Here is a 21,100-nt window from a genome sequence, read left to right as displayed (position 1 = left end):
CGTTCGCTGAGCAGACCCACAGTTGACACAGTTTACACCTCCAGTGCAGTAGTAAAGTGGAGGTGGGGACTTGCCCACCGCAACGTGCCCTGCCTGGCACTTTCTCTGGATTTCCTTTTCTATCTTGACAGTTCATCAAGAGACACGTGCACAGATACCTACGTATTTCAAAGCAACAGGCATCTTCCTCTGGAGGGAGACATCAATTTGGGTAGCAAGTCAGTACACCCTATCAGATCAAGGCCAATATTTTGGACAGCAATATTCATCACCATGGTAGCAATTCTGCAGCTGCAAGTGCAATGAGGCAATGGATGGTTGATTACAGACTGACCAATGTCCCAAACTTCAAGTCTGGCAACACACATACATACTAGAAAGGGTTTTTTTTCCCTACAGCAAAATAAGGTCCTTCACAGGATTGTTGAAGACGTGCTATGGTGGGAGGCATATTGAAGGCAGTGTCGTGGCTGGCACAGCAAGCGTGATGTGATGCTGGGGAACACAGCAGGGGCCACGCCATGCAAGGCTTTGAGGTCCATTTAAAGGATTTTGATTTCTGACCTTGGAGGGATGCAAAGCCATGATATGTTTTCAATAGGGGAGTGGCCTGATCAAATGTGCACTTTGTGGAGGGTACTGTGGTTTCTGTGAAAAGAAGTATTTGGCTGGGGGGGTTGTTAATATGGGACTTTATGTGACTTCCTATTTTTGGCCACAGGATCTATATAATGAGGAGATTGGAGAGTATGTTTTGAAAGACACCGTTCCATTTGAAATATCCACGTGGGGTGCATTTCTTCAACGAAGGACTTGTGGCCCCAGCTGCTGGGGGTGCATCCCACAGAAAGCCTTCAGCTGGCAGTGAGTTTGGAAATTGCCTGGGTTCCTCACCCGAGGTGCACGGCAAGAAATGATTGACGTGGAGTGTGAAGGTCAGGCCATCGTAGCCCAACACAGACCCTCTCGGAAGGGTCACTCCAGTTCAAGAGCTCAGCTTCGGGCTTCCCTGGTGGCGCAGTGGTTGGGAGTCCGCCTGCCGACACAGGGGACACGGGTTCGTGCCCCGGTCCGGGAGGACCCCACATGCCACGGAGCGGCTGGGCCCGTGAGCCATGGCTCCGGAGCCTGTGCTCCGCAACGAGAGAGGCCACAACAGTGAGAGGCCCACGTACCGCAAAAAAAAAAAAAAAAAAAAAAAAAAGCAGGGGTCAAGGAGGGAAGGATTGGGAGTTTGGGATTAGCAGATACAAACTACAGGATGGATAAACAGCACGGTCCTACTGTAGAGCACAGAGAACTATATTCAGTATCCTGTGATAAACCATAATGGAAAAGAATATGAAAAAGAATGTATGTATACAAAAAACTGAATCAGAAATTAACAGAAGAAATTAACACAACACAAATTAACACAACATTGTAAATCAACTATACATCAATAAAAAAGAAGAAGGAAAAGAAAAAAAATACAAACCAAGTTTGGGTTCCCTTTGTGGGGAGGGAGCATGCAGAAGAGGGGCTGGCAGGGTTCTATTTCTTGCTCTGGGTGGCAGCTACAAGGGTGTTCACTTTCTTGTTACTCATTAAGCTATATTTATGGTTTCTGCACTTTCATGAATGTGTGTTATATTTCACAATAAAAAGTTTCTAAAACTGTAAAAAATATAAATATAAATGTAAATATAAACAAAAGTTAGCCTCCTTGAAAAGAGAAAATGGGTGAGAAAATTCTCCATATCCTGGAAATGACAGTACCAATGGGACTCTGACAGGTAGCACTCTTTCTAAGTTCCTGCCAGCACTGTGTTATATACGCTGGGGGCACAGAGAACAGCAATTCCCATAGGATGCCTGCCCTTAGCAAGGACACAGTCCACTTCCAGGATTTTATCCCCAGGACATCATTCAGCAGAAGCACGAAGATGATCCCTGCAGGGAGATTTGTAACAACAACAGGACTGGAAACCACCCAGATATTTACAAAAGCAGGAGGGTTTTCTCAACCTTTTGATTACAAAGACTATCCAGCCTACCCACACCTATACCCTGGCAGGGTCAGCCTGTTCCCTATGGACATGGTGGTTGGTTTAGGGGGAGGCTGGTGAGCCTGCCCCAAGGGGGTGGGGACTTGGAGGCTCAACCAAGGGGTGTGCGATGTGATGGTGACGGGTCACAAAGGACTTGCGGTATAAATATGGTCGGGCCAAGAGACTCTGGCAGAGTCCTGCAGGGAGGTGACGAGTTGCTTTCGTTCCCTCTCTCTCTCCGAGACTCAATTTGTGGCTGGTGGCTCTGTCTTGAACGAAGAGAGCCATGAGCAGTGGGAGTTCACCTCATTACATGGCCAATAGCTACTGTTCAGTGGGGGTGTTGAGGACCTCCATAGGGGTCCTGCAACGACAACTGTACGAGGGAGGAGAGTATGACATTTTCAAGTACGCTCCCATGTTTGAGAGCGACTTTATCCAGGTCAGCAAGGAAGGAGAACTGATTGACCTAGACAACCGCGTCCGAACGGTGACTGTGGGCGTCGCATCCACCAGCCCCCTCTTCCCACTACCTGACGTCATGCTGCTGGCCCAAACAACGAAAGTCTGTGACGAGCATGTCAGATGCGCCGGGATCACCAAGGGGAGAGGTTGCAAGCCCCTGAAGACCCTAGAGCTCACCAGGCTGCTTCCCTTGAAGTTTGTCAAGATCTCCATCCACAACCGTGAGAAACAGCAGCTGTGCCTGAATCTTGCTACCGGCCGTACTTTCTATCTGCAGCTGTGCCCCTCTTCCGATGCACAAAAAGACCTCTTTTCCCATTGGGAAAAGCTTGTCTATATCCTGAGACCACCGGTAGTCAGTTACAGCAGTACCCCGATGCTCCAAACTGGAGATGCAGCGACTACAGAGGATGCCAAAATCCTAGTGGGAAGCACCCACAGAGACTCAAGAACACGGGGCAGGGTGCTTTGGGAGAGCAGGGCCTTCATAGCCTTTGGTGCTCTCTGAGACTCGCCTGGGAAATACCTTCTATTGTTGAAAAGGGTCAGGGACAAACGAGCTATCACTATGGGATTCACCACACTGGAGAGGTTCCGAGTGCTTCTCCACCTTGTCCCACAGGGCTGAATTTCAGAGAGACCTTAGGTATCATATCAGCTGCACTGGTCTCATCACCAGGGCTGTAATCCCTTCTACAGCATCCTGATTGTCTGGTCGCTTCTTGAACACTTACCCCAGCCCAGGTAGTCTCATCAGTTGTGGAACATCATTCACAGTTAGGAAGTCCTTCCTTCGTTGTGTCTCCCCGTGACGCCGACATGCTGATTCAAATCAGCCCAACCCGTGTAGTCACCAAAATGCAGAAGGTGTGCATCCCTTGACCCAGGAACCCCACTTCTAGGAGTCTGTCCTGCAGAGAGAGAAGCACAAGGGTATAAAATTAAAGTGTATATCATGGAGAATTGTATCAGTGCTTTCCCTGACCCTGGGACTGTTCAAGTAAAATGGAGTGGCCGTTTGACAGTGGTGCAGTAGATGGGATCTTGCATCCAATGGGAGCTTAGACTGGGTGATTTCAAAGGTTATTCTAAGTATAAGCCCTTGAGTTGCTCAGCTCCAGGAGGAGAGAGGAGCAGACAGTTCAGATCTCACTTTCTGTCATCTCTATCTTACCTGATTCTCCTCCCCTTGGCTCAGACCACAGAGCTCCACAGAGAAAGGGATCAGGATGAGGCTGGGATTCACAAGCTTCGTGACGTGACTGGACCCACAAAAAGCGCCGAAGGATCAGCAGGAGGGATGACCGTGGGCCTGGCGGGAGCCACCATCAAGGATCCAGGAGAAAGCGGATCCGGCGAGGCCACTGCAGGTGCCCCCATAGATCAAGTGCAGCCGTGAAAAGCACCGAAGTATTCAGCGGCAGGAATGACCATGGGCCTGGCGGGAGCCATTATCAAGGATCCAGGAGAAAGTGGATCCGGCGAGGCCATTGCAGGTGCCCCCCATGGATCAACTGCAGCCGTGAAAAGCGCCGAAGGATCAGCGGCAGGGATGACCACCGGTCTGGCGGGAGCCACCATCAAGGATCCAGGAGAAAGCGGATCCGGCGAGGACATTACAGGTGCTGCCAGCTTATCCTTGCAGGACACGAACCTGGTCTTGGCGGATGTTGCCAGCACATCCTCGACGGTGGCAGGTGGTCCAGAGAGCAGCATGAGCATGGTGTTGCCAGTTGCAGTCACAACCAGCAAGCCTGCTGCTGGAAGAGCTGAACGGAAGGTCGCAGACCCCGTGGTCTCCACCTTGCAGACTGAAGGCTACATGTCTGAACGGGATGGAAGCCAGAAGGGCTTCCACCCCAGGGATGAAGCCTGGAGAGAAAAAAAGAAAAGAAGGACACGTCTTCATCGAGGAAAAGTTCCCATCACCGCAGGACACGTGAAGGTCACCACAGGACAGGAGGGGACAAGACCCAGAAATCATCCTCCCACTGGTCCTCATCTGGCCATGGAAACTCCAAAGTTGACAAAGGACGGGAGGACAGCTCGCAAACTGAGGAACAGCCAGTCCGCCACCAGTTCAGGGACTCTACGTAAGACATCCAGTAAGATCCTCTCCTTCTTTAGGAGCTTCAGAGTCATTCCTGGTTCAGAAACAAGGCTCACACATGACCACTGAGAGGCAGACAAAGCCCCGGTTGGCTTCCATGTTTAGCACACATTTGCTAAAAGGGGAGAAAAAAACAAGGACATGATAAACACAAAATTCACAATACTGGATTTCTGTAGGGTAAAAAGAAGGGAGGGATGGTCTGGGAGGAAAAGCTCTTATGCAAAGCCGTATGTCCATGGGAATGTATTATCGTTTCCATTTTATTTTAACATCTCTGACATCAGGATGATTTTTATACTGCTGTCAGCCAAGTGGCAGTCACTGCCTTAGAAATATCTCAACCAATTTGTTTCACTGTTGTTTTCCTTTCAATATATGCACAAGAGATGGATGACAAAGTCTGAAAGAGATCTTTCAAGAACTGTAAGATAAAGAAACTAAGGGACATAAATACTCACTATCCAGGAACACAAGAAAGGTTTAGAGGTATTGTTAAGGAATAACAGAATAATCCAAAATGCTCTGTACTGATGAACTATGCAAATTATGTATGCATGTGGAAAGCGATTCTAAAAATAAAAAAAATCATAAATGAGATTATGAAATCTCATTTCATACTGAGATTATGCATTCTTAAATGCCCATCATAAAAAAGTCTTTCCAATTTAAAAAAAAGTTGTAAATAAATTTCATGAGTCCATGAAAATCATTCAATTGTTAACAACAGTTGATAACAGTTGGATTAGAGTAACTGTTGATGACAGTTAACCACCGTTGGATTTGAGAAGAATGCCTCTGAGAACCATGTGTGTTTTTTGTTTTTGGGGTTTCTTTTTTTGCGGTATGCGGGCCTCTCGCTGCTGTGGCCTCTCCCATTGCAGAGCACAGGCTCCGGACGCACAGGCTCAGCGGCCATGGCTCACGGGCCCAGCGGCTCCACGGCATGTAGGATCTTCCCGGACAGGGACACGAACCCGTGTCCCCTCCATCGGCAGGTGGACTCCCAACCACTGCGCCACCAGGGAAGCCCCATGTGTCTTTGTATGAACCGGGGAGTCATCTGCTAGCCTTGCAATTCTCTGCTCATTCCCTTCTGTGACAACAGGGTCTACTAGGATGGAAGTTGGGTTTCCAGTAAAACTTAGGGACTTTCTCTGCAGAGCAAATTAAGTGGTAGAGGTGGAGGAGGTGAGAAATAAGATACGGATTCTGGGAGGAGTGGTAGCTTGGGAGGATGAGAGGAAGCCCTTCTCAGTTGCTCTGGTGGGTGGCTGGAAAATCCCATCTTGTGATTTCCGATACACAAAGACCAATAGATTGCGGGGATCAATGTGTCCTTGGAGTTCACTCTTGAAGCACTGGGTCTTGGTAAGAGGAGAGAAAGAGCCATGTTCTCTAAGACCTGAGAGGGATTTGGGGGAAGCCTTCCGGAAATGTGAGGAGTTACGGGGTAGAGGAGGGAGATAAAGGGGAACTCTTTCCCAAGCCTTTGACTCAGAGCCCCAGATTTTCACTATGCCAGAGGCTGAATCAGCCTACTTAAAACAGCTTCATCTTAGGATTCTGTACCCTTGGCTTTACCTTTTGTCTTTCTTAGCGTGTATTAGGCATTCTCACTCCCTCACCCCAAAGGACTTCTTTAACGTGAACCTAGTTAGTCCACTATGCAGGGCGTTCGCTGAGCAGACCCACAGTTGACACAGTTTACACCTCCAGTGCAGTAGTAAAGTGGAGGTGGGGACTTGCCCACCGCAACGTGCCCTGCCTGGCACTTTCTCTGGATTTCCTTTTCTATCTTGACAGTTCATCAAGAGACACGTGCACAGATACCTACGTATTTCAAAGCAACAGGCATCTTCCTCTGGAGGGAGACATCAATTTGGGTAGCAAGTCAGTACACCCTATCAGATCAAGGCCAATATTTTGGACAGCAATATTCATCACCATGGTAGCAATTCTGCAGCTGCAAGTGCAATGAGGCAATGGATGGTTGATTACAGACTGACCAATGTCCCAAACTTCAAGTCTGGCAACACACATACATACTAGAAAGGGTTTTTTTTCCCTACAGCAAAATAAGGTCCTTCACAGGATTGTTGAAGACGTGCTATGGTGGGAGGCATATTGAAGGCAGTGTCGTGGCTGGCACAGCAAGCGTGATGTGATGCTGGGGAACACAGCAGGGGCCACGCCATGCAAGGCTTTGAGGTCCATTTAAAGGATTTTGATTTCTGACCTTGGAGGGATGCAAAGCCATGATATGTTTTCAATAGGGGAGTGGCCTGATCAAATGTGCACTTTGTGGAGGGTACTGTGGTTTCTGTGAAAAGAAGTATTTGGCTGGGGGGGTTGTTAATATGGGACTTTATGTGACTTCCTATTTTTGGCCACAGGATCTATATAATGAGGAGATTGGAGAGTATGTTTTGAAAGACACCGTTCCATTTGAAATATCCACGTGGGGTGCATTTCTTCAACGAAGGACTTGTGGCCCCAGCTGCTGGGGGTGCATCCCACAGAAAGCCTTCAGCTGGCAGTGAGTTTGGAAATTGCCTGGGTTCCTCACCCGAGGTGCACGGCAAGAAATGATTGACGTGGAGTGTGAAGGTCAGGCCATCGTAGCCCAACACAGACCCTCTCGGAAGGGTCACTCCAGTTCAAGAGCTCAGCTTCGGGCTTCCCTGGTGGCGCAGTGGTTGGGAGTCCGCCTGCCGACACAGGGGACACGGGTTCGTGCCCCGGTCCGGGAGGACCCCACATGCCACGGAGCGGCTGGGCCCGTGAGCCATGGCTCCGGAGCCTGTGCTCCGCAACGAGAGAGGCCACAACAGTGAGAGGCCCACGTACCGCAAAAAAAAAAAAAAAAAGCAGGGGTCAAGGAGGGAAGGATTGGGAGTTTGGGATTAGCAGATACAAACTACAGGATGGATAAACAGCACGGTCCTACTGTAGAGCACAGAGAACTATATTCAGTATCCTGTGATAAACCATAATGGAAAAGAATATGAAAAAGAATGTATGTATACAAAAAACTGAATCAGAAATTAACAGAAGAAATTAACACAACACAAATTAACACAACATTGTAAATCAACTATACATCAATAAAAAAGAAGAAGGAAAAGAAAAAAAATACAAACCAAGTTTGGGTTCCCTTTGTGGGGAGGGAGCATGCAGAAGAGGGGCTGGCAGGGTTCTATTTCTTGCTCTGGGTGGCAGCTACAAGGGTGTTCACTTTCTTGTTACTCATTAAGCTATATTTATGGTTTCTGCACTTTCATGAATGTGTGTTATATTTCACAATAAAAAGTTTCTAAAACTGTAAAAAATATAAATATAAATGTAAATATAAACAAAAGTTAGCCTCCTTGAAAAGAGAAAATGGGTGAGAAAATTCTCCATATCCTGGAAATGACAGTACCAATGGGACTCTGACAGGTAGCACTCTTTCTAAGTTCCTGCCAGCACTGTGTTATATACGCTGGGGGCACAGAGAACAGCAATTCCCATAGGATGCCTGCCCTTAGCAAGGACACAGTCCACTTCCAGGATTTTATCCCCAGGACATCATTCAGCAGAAGCACGAAGATGATCCCTGCAGGGAGATTTGTAACAACAACAGGACTGGAAACCACCCAGATATTTACAAAAGCAGGAGGGTTTTCTCAACCTTTTGATTACAAAGACTATCCAGCCTACCCACACCTATACCCTGGCAGGGTCAGCCTGTTCCCTATGGACATGGTGGTTGGTTTAGGGGGAGGCTGGTGAGCCTGCCCCAAGGGGGTGGGGACTTGGAGGCTCAACCAAGGGGTGTGCGATGTGATGGTGACGGGTCACAAAGGACTTGCGGTATAAATATGGTCGGGCCAAGAGACTCTGGCAGAGTCCTGCAGGGAGGTGACGAGTTGCTTTCGTTCCCTCTCTCTCTCCGAGACTCAATTTGTGGCTGGTGGCTCTGTCTTGAACGAAGAGAGCCATGAGCAGTGGGAGTTCACCTCATTACATGGCCAATAGCTACTGTTCAGTGGGGGTGTTGAGGACCTCCATGGGGGTCCTGCAACGACAACTGTACGAGGGAGGAGAGTATGACATTTTCAAGTACGCTCCCATGTTTGAGAGCGACTTTATCCAGGTCAGCAAGGAAGGAGAACTGATTGACCTAGACAACCGCGTCCGAAGGGTGACTGTGGGCGTCGCATCCACCAGCCCCCTCTTCCCACTACCTGACGTCATGCTGCTGGCCCGAACAACGAAAGTCTGTGAAGAGCATGTCAGATGCGCCGGGATCACCAAGGGGAGAGGTTGCAAGCCCGTGAAGACCCTAGAGCTCACCAGGCTGCTTCCCTTGAAGTTTGTCAAGATCTCCATCCACAACCGTGAGAAACAGCAGCTGTGCCTGAATCTTGCTACCGGCCGTACTTTCTATCTGCAGCTGTGCCCCTCTTCCGATGCACAAAAAGACCTCTTTTCCCATTGGGAAAAGCTTGTCTATATCCTGAGACCACCGGTAGTCAGTTACAGCAGTACCCAGATGCTCCAAACTGGAGATGCAGCGACTACAGAGGATGCCAAAATCCTAGTGGGAAGCACCCACAGAGACTCAAGAACACGGGGCAGGGTGCTTTGGGAGAGCAGGGCCTTCAAAGCCTTTGGTGCTCTCTGAGACTCACCTGGGAAATACCTTCTATTGTTGAAAAGGGTCAGGGACAAACGAGCTATCACTATGGGATTCACCACACTGGAGAGGTTCCGAGTGCTTCTCCACCTTGTCCCACAGGGCTGAATTTCAGAGAGACCTTAGGTATCATATCAGCTGCACTGGTCTCATCACCAGGGCTGTAATCCCTTCTACAGCATCCTGATTGTCTGGTCGCTTCTTGAACACTTACCCCAGCCCAGGTAGTCTCATCAGTTGTGGAACATCATTCACAGTTAGGAAGTCCTTCCTTCGTTGTGTCTCCCCGTGACGCCGACATGCTGATTCAAATCAGCCCAACCCGTGTAGTCACCAAAATGCAGAAGGTGTGCATCCCTTGACCCAGGAACCCCACTTCTAGGAGTCTGTCCTGCAGAGAGAGAAGCGCAAGGGTATAAAATTAAAGTGTATATCATGGAGAATTGTATCAGTGCTTTCCCTGACCCTGGGACTGTTCAAGTAAAATGGAGTGGCCGTTTGACAGTCGTGCAGTAGATGGGATCTTGCATCCAATGGGAGCTTAGACTGGGTGATTTCAAAGGTTATTCTAAGTATAAGCCCTTGAGTTGCTCAGCTCCAGGATGACAGAGGAGCAGACAGTTCAGATCTCACTTTCTGTCATCTCTATCTTACCTGATTCTCCTCCCCTTGGCTCAGACCACAGAGCTCCACAGAGAAAGGGATCAGGATGAGGCTGGGATTCACAAGCTTCGTGACGTGACTGGACCCACAAAAAGCGCCGAAGGATCAGCAGGAGGGATGACCGTGGGCCTGGCGGGAGCCACCATCAAGGATCCAGGAGAAAGCGGAATCGGCGAGGCCACTGCAGGTGCCCCCATAGATCAAGTGCAGCCGTGAAAAGCACCGAAGTATTCAGCGGCAGGAATGACCATGGGCCTGGCGGGAGCCATTATCAAGGATCCAGGAGGAAGTGGATCCGGCGAGGCCATTGCAGGTGCCCCCCATGGATCAACTGCAGCCGTGAAAAGCGCCGAAGGATCAGCGGCAGGGATGTCCATGGGCCTGGCGGGAGCCATTATCAAGGATCCAGGAGAAAGCGGATCCGGCGAGGCCATTGCAGGTGCCCCCATAGATCAAGTGCAGCCGTGAAAAGTGCCGAAGTATTCAGCGGCAGGAATGACCATGGGCCTGGCGGGAGCCATTATCAAGGATCCAGGAGAAAGCGGAGCCGGCGAGGCCATTGCAGGTGCCCCCCATGGATCAAATGCAGCCGTGAAAAGTGCCGAAGGATCAGCGGCAGGAATGGCCATGGGCCTGGCTGGAGCCACCATCAAGGATCCAGGAGAAAGCGGATCTGGCGAGGCCATTGCAGGTTTCCCCCATGGCTCAAATGCAGCCGTGAAAAGCGCCGAAGAATCAGCGGCAGGGTTGACCATGGGCCTGGCGGGAGCCACCATCAAGGAGCCACCATCAAGGATCCTGGAGAAAGCGGATCCGGCGAGGCCATTGCAGGTGCCCACATAGTTCAACTGCAGCCGTGAAAAGCGACGAAGTATCAGCGGCAGGAATGACCAGGGGCCTGGCGGGAGCCATTATCAAGGATCCAGGAGAAAGCAGATCCGGCGAGGCTATTGCAGGTTTCCCGCATGGATCAAATGCAGCCGTGAAAAGCGCCGAAGTATCAGCAGCAGAAATGACCATGGGCCTGGCTGGAGCCACCATCAAGGATCCAGGAGAAAGCAGATCTGGCGAGGCCATTGCAGGTGCCCCCCATGGATCAACTGCAGCCGTGAAAAGCGCCAAAGGATCAGCGGCAGGGTTAACCATGGGCCTGGGGGGAGCCATTATCAAGGATCCAGGAGAAAGCGGATCCGGCGAGGCCATTGCAGGTGCCCCCATAGATCAAGTGCAGCCGTGAAAAGTGCCGAAGTATTCAGCGGCAGGAATGACCATGGGCCTGGCGGAAGCCATTATCAAGGATCCAGGAGAAAGCGGATCCAGTGAGGCCACTGCAGGTGCCCCCCATGGATTAAATGCAGCCGTTGAAAGCGCCGAAGGATCAGCGGCAGGAATGGCCATTGGCCTGGCTGGAGCCACCATCAAGGATCCAGGAGAAAGCGGATCTGGTGAGGCCACTGCAGGTGCCCCCCATGGATCAACTGCAGCCGTGAAAAGTGCCGAAGGATCAGCGGCAGGGTTGACCATGGGCCTGGCGGGAGCCACCATCAAGGATCCAGGAGAAAGCGGATCCGGCGAGGACATTACAGGTGCTGCCAGCTTATCGTTGCAGGACACGAACCTGGTCTTGGCGGATGTTGCCAGCACATCCTCGACGGTGGCAGATGGTCCAGAGAGCAGCATGAGCATGGTGTTGCCAGTTGCAGTCACAACCAGCAAGCCTGCTGCTGGAAGAGCTGAACGGAAGGTCGCAGACCCCGTGGTCTCCACCTTGCAGACTGAAGGCTACATGTCTGAACGGGATGGAAGCCAGAAGGGCTTCCACCCCAGGGATGAAGCCTGGAGAGAAAAAAAGAAAAGAAGGACACGTCTTCATCGAGGAAAAGTTCCCATCACCGCAGGACACGTGAAGGTCACCACAGGACAGGAGGGGACAAGACCCAGAAATCATCCTCCCACTGGTCCTCATCTGGCCATGGAAACTCCAAAGTTGACAAAGGACGGGAGGACAGCTCGCAAACTGAGGAACAGCCAGTCCGCCACCAGTTCAGGGACTCTAAGTAAGACATCCAGTAAGATCCTCTCCTTCTTTAGGAGCTTCAGAGTCATTCCTGGTTCAGAAACAAGGCTCACACATGACCATTGAGAGGCAGACAAAGCCCCGGTTGGCTTCCATGTTTAGCACACATTTGCTAAAAGGGGAGAAAAAAACAAGGACATGATAAACACAAAATTCACAATACTGGATTTCTGTAGGGTAAAAAGAAGGGAGGGATGGTCTGGGAGGAAAAGCTTCAACAGAGTGGGAATTTTTCTATTATGCAAAGGGTATGTCCATGGGAATGTATTATCGTTTCCATTTTATTTTAACATCTCTGACATCAGGATGATTTTTATACTGCTGTCAGCCAAGTGGCAGTCACTGCCTTAGAAATATCTCAACCAATTTGTTTCACTGTTGTTTTCCTTTCAATATATGCACAAGAGATGGATGACAAAGTCTGAAAGAGATCTTTCAAGAACTATAAGATAAAGAAACTAAGGGACATAAATACTCACTATCCAGGAACACAAGAAAGGTTTAGAGGTATTGTTAAGGAATAACAGAATAATCCAAAATGCTCTGTACTGATGAACTATGCAAATTATGTATGCATGTGGAAAGCGATTCTAAAAATAAAAAAAATCATAAATGAGATTATGAAATCTCATTTCATACTGAGATTATGCATTCTTAAATGCCCATCATAAAAAAGTCTTTCCAATTTAAAAAAAAGTTGTAAATAAATTTCATGAGTCCATGAAAATCATTCAATTGTTAACAACAGTTGATAACAGTTGGATTAGAGTAACTGTTGATAACAGTTAACCACCGTTGGATTTGAGAAGAATGCCTCTGAGAACCATGTGTGTTTTTTGTTTTTGGGGTTTCTTTTTTTGCGGTATGCGGGCCTCTCGCTGCTGTGGCCTCTCCCATTGCAGAGCACAGGCTCCGGACGCACAGGCTCAGCGGCCATGGCTCACGGGCCCAGCGGCTCCACGGCATGTAGGATCTTCCCGGACAGGGACACGAACCCGTGTCCCCTCCATCGGCAGGTGGACTCCCAACCACTGCGCCACCAGGGAAGCCCCATGTGTCTTTGTATGAACCGGGGAGTCATCTGCTAGCCTTGCAATTCTCTGCTCATTCCCTTCTGTGACAACAGGGTCTACTAGGATGGAAGTTGGGTTTCCAGTAAAACTTAGGGACTTTCTCTGCAGAGCAAATTAAGTGGTAGAGGTGGAGGAGGTGAGAAATAAGATACGGATTCTGGGAGGAGTGGTAGCTTGGGAGGATGAGAGGAAGCCCTTCTCAGTTGCTCTGGTGGGTGGCTGGAAAATCCCATCTTGTGATTTCCGATACACAAAGACCAATAGATTGCGGGGATCAATGTGTCCTTGGAGTTCACTCTTGAAGCAGTGGGTCTTGGTAAGAGGAGAGAAAGAGCCATGTTCTCTAAGACCTGAGAGGGATTTGGGGGAAGCCTTCCGGAAATGTGAGGAGTTACGGGGTAGAGGAGGGAGATAAAGGGGAACTCTTTCCCAAGCCTTTGACTCAGAGCCCCAGATTTTCACTATGCCAGAGGCTGAATCAGCCTACTTAAAACAGCTTCATCTTAGGATTCTGTACCCTTGGCTTTACCTTTTGTCTTTCTTAGCGTGTATTAGGCATTCTCACTCCCTCACCCCAAAGGACTTCTTTAACGTGAACCTAGTTAGTCCACTATGCAGGGCGTTCGCTGAGCAGACCCACAGTTGACACAGTTTACACCTCCAGTGCAGTAGTAAAGTGGAGGTGGGGACTTGCCCACCGCAACGTGCCCTGCCTGGCACTTTCTCTGGATTTCCTTTTCTATCTTGACAGTTCATCAAGAGACACGTGCACAGATACCTACGTATTTCAAAGCAACAGGCATCTTCCTCTGGAGGGAGACATCAATTTGGGTAGCAAGTCAGTACACCCTATCAGATCAAGGCCAATATTTTGGACAGCAATATTCATCACCATGGTAGCAATTCTGCAGCTGCAAGTGCAATGAGGCAATGGATGGTTGATTACAGACTGACCAATGTCCCAAACTTCAAGTCTGGCAACACACATACATACTAGAAAGGGTTTTTTTTCCCTACAGCAAAATAAGGTCCTTCACAGGATTGTTGAAGACGTGCTATGGTGGGAGGCATATTGAAGGCAGTGTCGTGGCTGGCACAGCAAGCGTGATGTGATGCTGGGGAACACAGCAGGGGCCACGCCATGCAAGGCTTTGAGGTCCATTTAAAGGATTTTGATTTCTGACCTTGGAGGGATGCAAAGCCATGATATGTTTTCAATAGGGGAGTGGCCTGATCAAATGTGCACTTTGTGGAGGGTACTGTGGTTTCTGTGAAAAGAAGTATTTGGCTGGGGGGGTTGTTAATATGGGACTTTATGTGACTTCCTATTTTTGGCCACAGGATCTATATAATGAGGAGATTGGAGAGTATGTTTTGAAAGACACCGTTCCATTTGAAATATCCACGTGGGGTGCATTTCTTCAACGAAGGACTTGTGGCCCCAGCTGCTGGGGGTGCATCCCACAGAAAGCCTTCAGCTGGCAGTGAGTTTGGAAATTGCCTGGGTTCCTCACCCGAGGTGCACGGCAAGAAATGATTGACGTGGAGTGTGAAGGTCAGGCCATCGTAGCCCAACACAGACCCTCTCGGAAGGGTCACTCCAGTTCAAGAGCTCAGCTTCGGGCTTCCCTGGTGGCGCAGTGGTTGGGAGTCCGCCTGCCGACACAGGGGACACGGGTTCGTGCCCCGGTCCGGGAGGACCCCACATGCCACGGAGCGGCTGGGCCCGTGAGCCATGGCTCCGGAGCCTGTGCTCCGCAACGAGAGAGGCCACAACAGTGAGAGGCCCACGTACCGCAAAAAAAAAAAAAAAAAGCAGGGGTCAAGGAGGGAAGGATTGGGAGTTTGGGATTAGCAGATACAAACTACAGGATGGATAAACAGCACGGTCCTACTGTAGAGCACAGAGAACTATATTCAGTATCCTGTGATAAACCATAATGGAAAAGAATATGAAAAAGAATGTATGTATACAAAAAACTGAATCAGAAATTAACAGAAGAAATTAACACAACACAAATTAACACAACATTGTAAATCAACTATACATCAATAAAAAAGAAGAAGGAAAAGAAAAAAAATACAAACCAAGTTTGGGTTCCCTTTGTGGGGAGGGAGCATGCAGAAGAGGGGCTGGCAGGGTTCTATTTCTTGCTCTGGGTGGCAGCTACAAGGGTGTTCACTTTCTTGTTACTCATTAAGCTATATTTATGGTTTCTGCACTTTCATGAATGTGTGTTATATTTCACAATAAAAAGTTTCTAAAACTGTAAAAAATATAAATATAAATGTAAATATAAACAAAAGTTAGCCTCCTTGAAAAGAGAAAATGGGTGAGAAAATTCTCCATATCCTGGAAATGACAGTACCAATGGGACTCTGACAGGTAGCACTCTTTCTAAGTTCCTGCCAGCACTGTGTTATATACGCTGGGGGCACAGAGAACAGCAATTCCCATAGGATGCCTGCCCTTAGCAAGGACACAGTCCACTTCCAGGATTTTATCCCCAGGACATCATTCAGCAGAAGCACGAAGATGATCCCTGCAGGGAGATTTGTAACAACAACAGGACTGGAAACCACCCAGATATTTACAAAAGCAGGAGGGTTTTCTCAACCTTTTGATTACAAAGACTATCCAGCCTACCCACACCTATACCCTGGCAGGGTCAGCCTGTTCCCTATGGACATGGTGGTTGGTTTAGGGGGAGGCTGGTGAGCCTGCCCCAAGGGGGTGGGGACTTGGAGGCTCAACCAAGGGGTGTGCGATGTGATGGTGACGGGTCACAAAGGACTTGCGGTATAAATATGGTCGGGCCAAGAGACTCTGGCAGAGTCCTGCAGGGAGGTGACGAGTTGCTTTCGTTCCCTCTCTCTCTCCGAGACTCAATTTGTGGCTGGTGGCTCTGTCTTGAACGAAGAGAGCCATGAGCAGTGGGAGTTCACCTCATTACATGGCCAATAGCTACTGTTCAGTGGGGGTGTTGAGGACCTCCATGGGGGTCCTGCAACGACAACTGTACGAGGGAGGAGAGTATGACATTTTCAAGTACGCTCCCATGTTTGAGAGCGACTTTATCCAGGTCAGCAAGGAAGGAGAACTGATTGACCTAGACAACCGCGTCCGAAGGGTGACTGTGGGCGTCGCATCCACCAGCCCCCTCTTCCCACTACCTGACATCATGCTGCTGGCCCAAACAACGAAAGTCTGTGACGAGCATGTCAGATGCGCCGGGATCACCAAGGGGAGAGGTTGCAAGCCCGTGAAGACCCTAGAGCTCACCAGGCTGCTTCCCTTGAAGTTTGTCAAGATCTCCATCCACAACCGTGAGAAACAGCAGCTGTGCCTGAATCTTGCTACCGGCCGTACTTTCTATCTGCAGCTGTGCCCCTCTTCCGATGCACAAAAAGACCTCTTTTCCCATTGGGAAAAGCTTTTCTATATCCTGAGACCACCGGTAGTCAGTTACAGCAGTACCCCGATGCTCCAAACTGGAGATGCAGCGACTACAGAGGATGCCAAAATCCTAGTGGGAAGCACCCACAGAGACTCAAGAACCCGGGGCAGGGTGCTTTGGGAGAGCAGGGCCTTCATAGCCTTTGGTGCTCTCTGAGACTCGCCTGGGAAATACCTTCTATTGTTGAAAAGGGTCAGGGACAAACGAGCTATCACTATGGGATTCACCACACTGGAGAGGTTCCGAGTGCTTCTCCACCTTGTCCCACAGGGCTGAATTTCAGAGAGACCTTAGGTATCATATCAGCTGCACTGGTCTCATCACCAGGGCTGTAATCCCTTCTACAGCATCCTGATTGTCTGGTCGCTTCTTGAACACTTACCCCAGCCCAGGTAGTCTCATCAGTTGTGGAACATCATTCACAGTTAGGAAGTCCTTCCTTCGTTGTGTCTCCCCGTGATGCCGACATGCTGATTCAAATCAGCCCAACCCGTGTAGTCACCAAAATGCAGAAGGTGTGCATCCCTTGACCCAGGAACCCCACTTCTAGGAGTCTGTCCTGCAGAGAGAGAAGCACAAGGGTATAAAATTAAAGTGTATATCATGGAGAATTGTATCAGTGCTTTCCCTGACCCTGGGACTGTTCAAGTAAAATGGAGTGGCCGTTTGACAGTGGTGCAGTAGATGGGATCTTGCATCCAATGGGAGCTTAGACTGGGTGATTTCAAAGGTTATTCTAAGTATAAGCCCTTGAGTTGCTCAGCTCCAGGAGGAGAGAGGAGCAGACAGTTCAGATCTCACTTTCTGTCATCTCTATCTTACCTGATTCTCCTCCCCTTGGCTCAGACCACAGAGCTCCACAGAGAAAGGGATCAGGATGAGGCTGGGATTCACAAGCTTCGTGACGTGACTGGACCCACAAAAAGCGCCGAAGGATCAGCAGGAGGGATGACCGTGGGCCTGGCGGGAGCCACCATCAAGGATCCAGGAGAAAGCGGATCCGGCGAGGCCACTGCAGGTGCCCCCATAGATCAAGTGCAGCCGTGAAAAGCACCGAAGTATTCAGCGGCAGGAATGACCATGGGCCTGGCGGGAGCCATTATCAAGGATCCAGGAGAAAGTGGATCCGGCGAGGCCATTGCAGGTGCCCCCCATGGATCAACTGCAGCCGTGAAAAGCGCCGAAGGATCAGCGGCAGGGATGACCACCGGTCTGGCGGGAGCCACCATCAAGGATCCAGGAGAAAGCGGATCCGGCGAGGACATTACAGTTGCTGCCAGCTTATCCTTACAAGACACGAACCTGGTCTTGGCGGATGTTGCCAGCACATCCTCGACGGTGGCAGATGGTCCAGAGAGCAGCATGAGCATGGTGTTGCCAGTTGCAGTCACAACCAGCAAGCCTGCTGCTGGAAGAGCTGAACGGAAGGTCGCAGACCCCGTGGTCTCCACCTTGCAGACTGAAGGCTACATGTCTGAACGGGATGGAAGCCAGAAGGGCTTCCACCCCAGGGATGAAGCCTGGAGAGAAAAAAAGAAAAGAAGGACACGTCTTCATCGAGGAAAAGTTCCCATCACCGCAGGACACGTGAAGGTCACCACAGGACAGGAGGGGACAAGACCCAGAAATCATCCTCCCACTGGTCCTCATCTGGCCATGGAAACTCCAAAGTTGACAAAGGACGGGAGGACAGCTCGCAAACTGAGGAACAGCCAGTCCGCCACCAGTTCAGGGACTCTACGTAAGACATCCAGTAAGATCCTCTCCTTCTTTAGGAGCTTCAGAGTCATTCCTGGTTCAGAAACAAGGCTCACACATGACCACTGAGAGGCAGACAAAGCCCCGGTTGGCTTCCATGTTTAGCACACATTTGCTAAAAGGGGAGAAAAAAACAAGGACATGATAAACACAAAATTCACAATACTGGATTTCTGTAGGGTAAAAAGAAGGGAGGGATGGTCTGGGAGGAAAAGCTCTTATGCAAAGCCGTATGTCCATGGGAATGTATTATCGTTTCCATTTTATTTTAACATCTCTGACATCAGGATGATTTTTATACTGCTGTCAGCCAAGTGGCAGTCACTGCCTTAGAAATATCTCAACCAATTTGTTTCACTGTTGTTTTCCTTTCAATATATGCACAAGAGATGGATGACAAAGTCTGAAAGAGATCTTTCAAGAACTGTAAGATAAAGAAACTAAGGGACATAAATACTCACTATCCAGGAACACAAGAAAGGTTTAGAGGTATTGTTAAGGAATAACAGAATAATCCAAAATGCTCTGTACTGATGAACTATGCAAATTATGTATGCATGTGGAAAGCGATTCTAAAAATAAAAAAAATCATAAATGAGATTATGAAATCTCATTTCATACTGAGATTATGCATTCTTAAATGCCCATCATAAAAAAGTCTTTCCAATTTAAAAAAAAGTTGTAAATAAATTTCATGAGTCCATGAAAATCATTCAATTGTTAACAACAGTTGATAACAGTTGGATTAGAGTAACTGTTGATGACAGTTAACCACCGTTGGATTTGAGAAGAATGCCTCTGAGAACCATGTGTGTTTTTTGTTTTGGGGGTTTCTTTTTTTGCGGTATGCGGGCCTCTCGCTGCTGTGGCCTCTCCCATTGCAGAGCACAGGCTCCGGACGCACAGGCTCAGCGGCCATGGCTCACGGGCCCAGCGGCTCCACGGCATGTAGGATCTTCCCGGACAGGGACACGAACCCGTGTCCCCTCCATCGGCAGGTGGACTCCCAACCACTGCGCCACCAGGGAAGCCCCATGTGTCTTTGTATGAACCGGGGAGTCATCTGCTAGCCTTGCAATTCTCTGCTCATTCCCTTCTGTGACAACAGGGTCTACTAGGATGGAAGTTGGGTTTCCAGTAAAACTTAGGGACTTTCTCTGCAGAGCAAATTAAGTGGTAGAGGTGGAGGAGGTGAGAAATAAGATACGGATTCTGGGAGGAGTGGTAGCTTGGGAGGATGAGAGGAAGCCCTTCTCAGTTGCTCTGGTGGGTGGCTGGAAAATCCCATCTTGTGATTTCCGATACACAAAGACCAATAGATTGCGGGGATCAATGTGTCCTTGGAGTTCACTCTTGAAGCAGTGGGTCTTGGTAAGAGGAGAGAAAGAGCCATGTTCTCTAAGACCTGAGAGGGATTTGGGGGAAGCCTTCCGGAAATGTGAGGAGTTACGGGGTAGAGGAGGGAGATAAAGGGGAACTCTTTCCCAAGCCTTTGACTCAGAGCCCCAGATTTTCACTATGCCAGAGGCTGAATCAGCCTACTTAAAACAGCTTCATCTTAGGATTCTGTACCCTTGGCTTTACCTTTTGTCTTTCTTAGCGTGTATTAGGCATTCTCACTCCCTCACCCCAAAGGACTTCTTTAACGTGAACCTAGTTAGTCCACTATGCAGGGCGTTCGCTGAGCAGACCCACAGTTGACACAGTTTACACCTCCAGTGCAGTAGTAAAGTGGAGGTGGGGACTTGCCCACCGCAACGTGCCCTGCCTGGCACTTTCTCTGGATTTCCTTTTCTATCTTGACAGTTCATCAAGAGACACGTGCACAGATACCTACGTATTTCAAAGCAACAGGCATCTTCCTCTGGAGGGAGACATCAATTTGGGTAGCAAGTCAGTACACCCTATCAGATCAAGGCCAATATTTTGGACAGCAATATTCATCACCATGGTAGCAATTCTGCAGCTGCAAGTGCAATGAGGCAATGGATGGTTGATTACAGACTGACCAATGTCCCAAACTTCAAGTCTGGCAACACACATACATACTAGAAAGGGTTTTTTTTCCCTACAGCAAAATAAGGTCCTTCACAGGATTGTTGAAGACGTGCTATGGTGGGAGGCATATTGAAGGCAGTGTCGTGGCTGGCACAGCAAGCGTGATGTGATGCTGGGGAACACAGCAGGGGCCACGCCATGCAAGGCTTTGAGGTCCATTTAAAGGATTTTGATTTCTGACCTTGGAGGGATGCAAAGCCATGATATGTTTTCAATAGGGGAGTGGCCTGATCAAATGTGCACTTTGTGGAGGGTACTGTGGTTTCTGTGAAAAGAAGTATTTGGCTGGGGGGGTTGTTAATATGGGACTTTATGTGACTTCCTATTTTTGGCCACAGGATCTATATAATGAGGAGATTGGAGAGTATGTTTTGAAAGACACCGTTCCATTTGAAATATCCACGTGGGGTGCATTTCTTCAACGAAGGACTTGTGGCCCCAGCTGCTGGGGGTGCATCCCACAGAAAGCCTTCAGCTGGCAGTGAGTTTGGAAATTGCCTGGGTTCCTCACCCGAGGTGCACGGCAAGAAATGATTGACGTGGAGTGTGAAGGTCAGGCCATCGTAGCCCAACACAGACCCTCTCGGAAGGGTCACTCCAGTTCAAGAGCTCAGCTTCGGGCTTCCCTGGTGGCGCAGTGGTTGGGAGTCCGCCTGCCGACACAGGGGACACGGGTTCGTGCCCCGGTCCGGGAGGACCCCACATGCCACGGAGCGGCTGGGCCCGT

The 21,100-nt window shown here is 49.3% G+C and overlaps 1 protein-coding gene and 1 pseudogene across 1 annotated transcript; both read left to right on the top strand.

Annotated features, from left to right (window-relative positions):
• The first annotated feature begins 2,316 nt into the window (after positions 1 to 2,316).
• Positions 2,317 to 4,656, top strand: LOC132486873 (Golgi-associated RAB2 interactor protein 3-like; annotated as a pseudogene).
• A 3,955-nt stretch (positions 4,657 to 8,611) lies between these two features.
• On the top strand, positions 8,612 to 9,136 carry LOC132485895 (Golgi-associated RAB2B interactor protein 3-like; the record flags this gene model as incomplete). Its single annotated transcript, XM_060092500.1, has 1 exon — positions 8,612 to 9,136. A coding segment is annotated over one exon (525 nt), but the record flags the coding sequence as incomplete, so codon positions are not given.
• Positions 9,137 to 21,100: the final 11,964 nt, after the last annotated feature.

The sequence above is a fragment of the Mesoplodon densirostris genome, chromosome 3 (genome assembly GCF_025265405.1).
Source record: "Mesoplodon densirostris isolate mMesDen1 chromosome 3, mMesDen1 primary haplotype, whole genome shotgun sequence".
NCBI classification, from domain to species: domain Eukaryota; kingdom Metazoa; phylum Chordata; class Mammalia; order Artiodactyla; family Ziphiidae; genus Mesoplodon; species Mesoplodon densirostris.
This window is presented reverse-complemented; position numbering and strand designations above follow the sequence as displayed.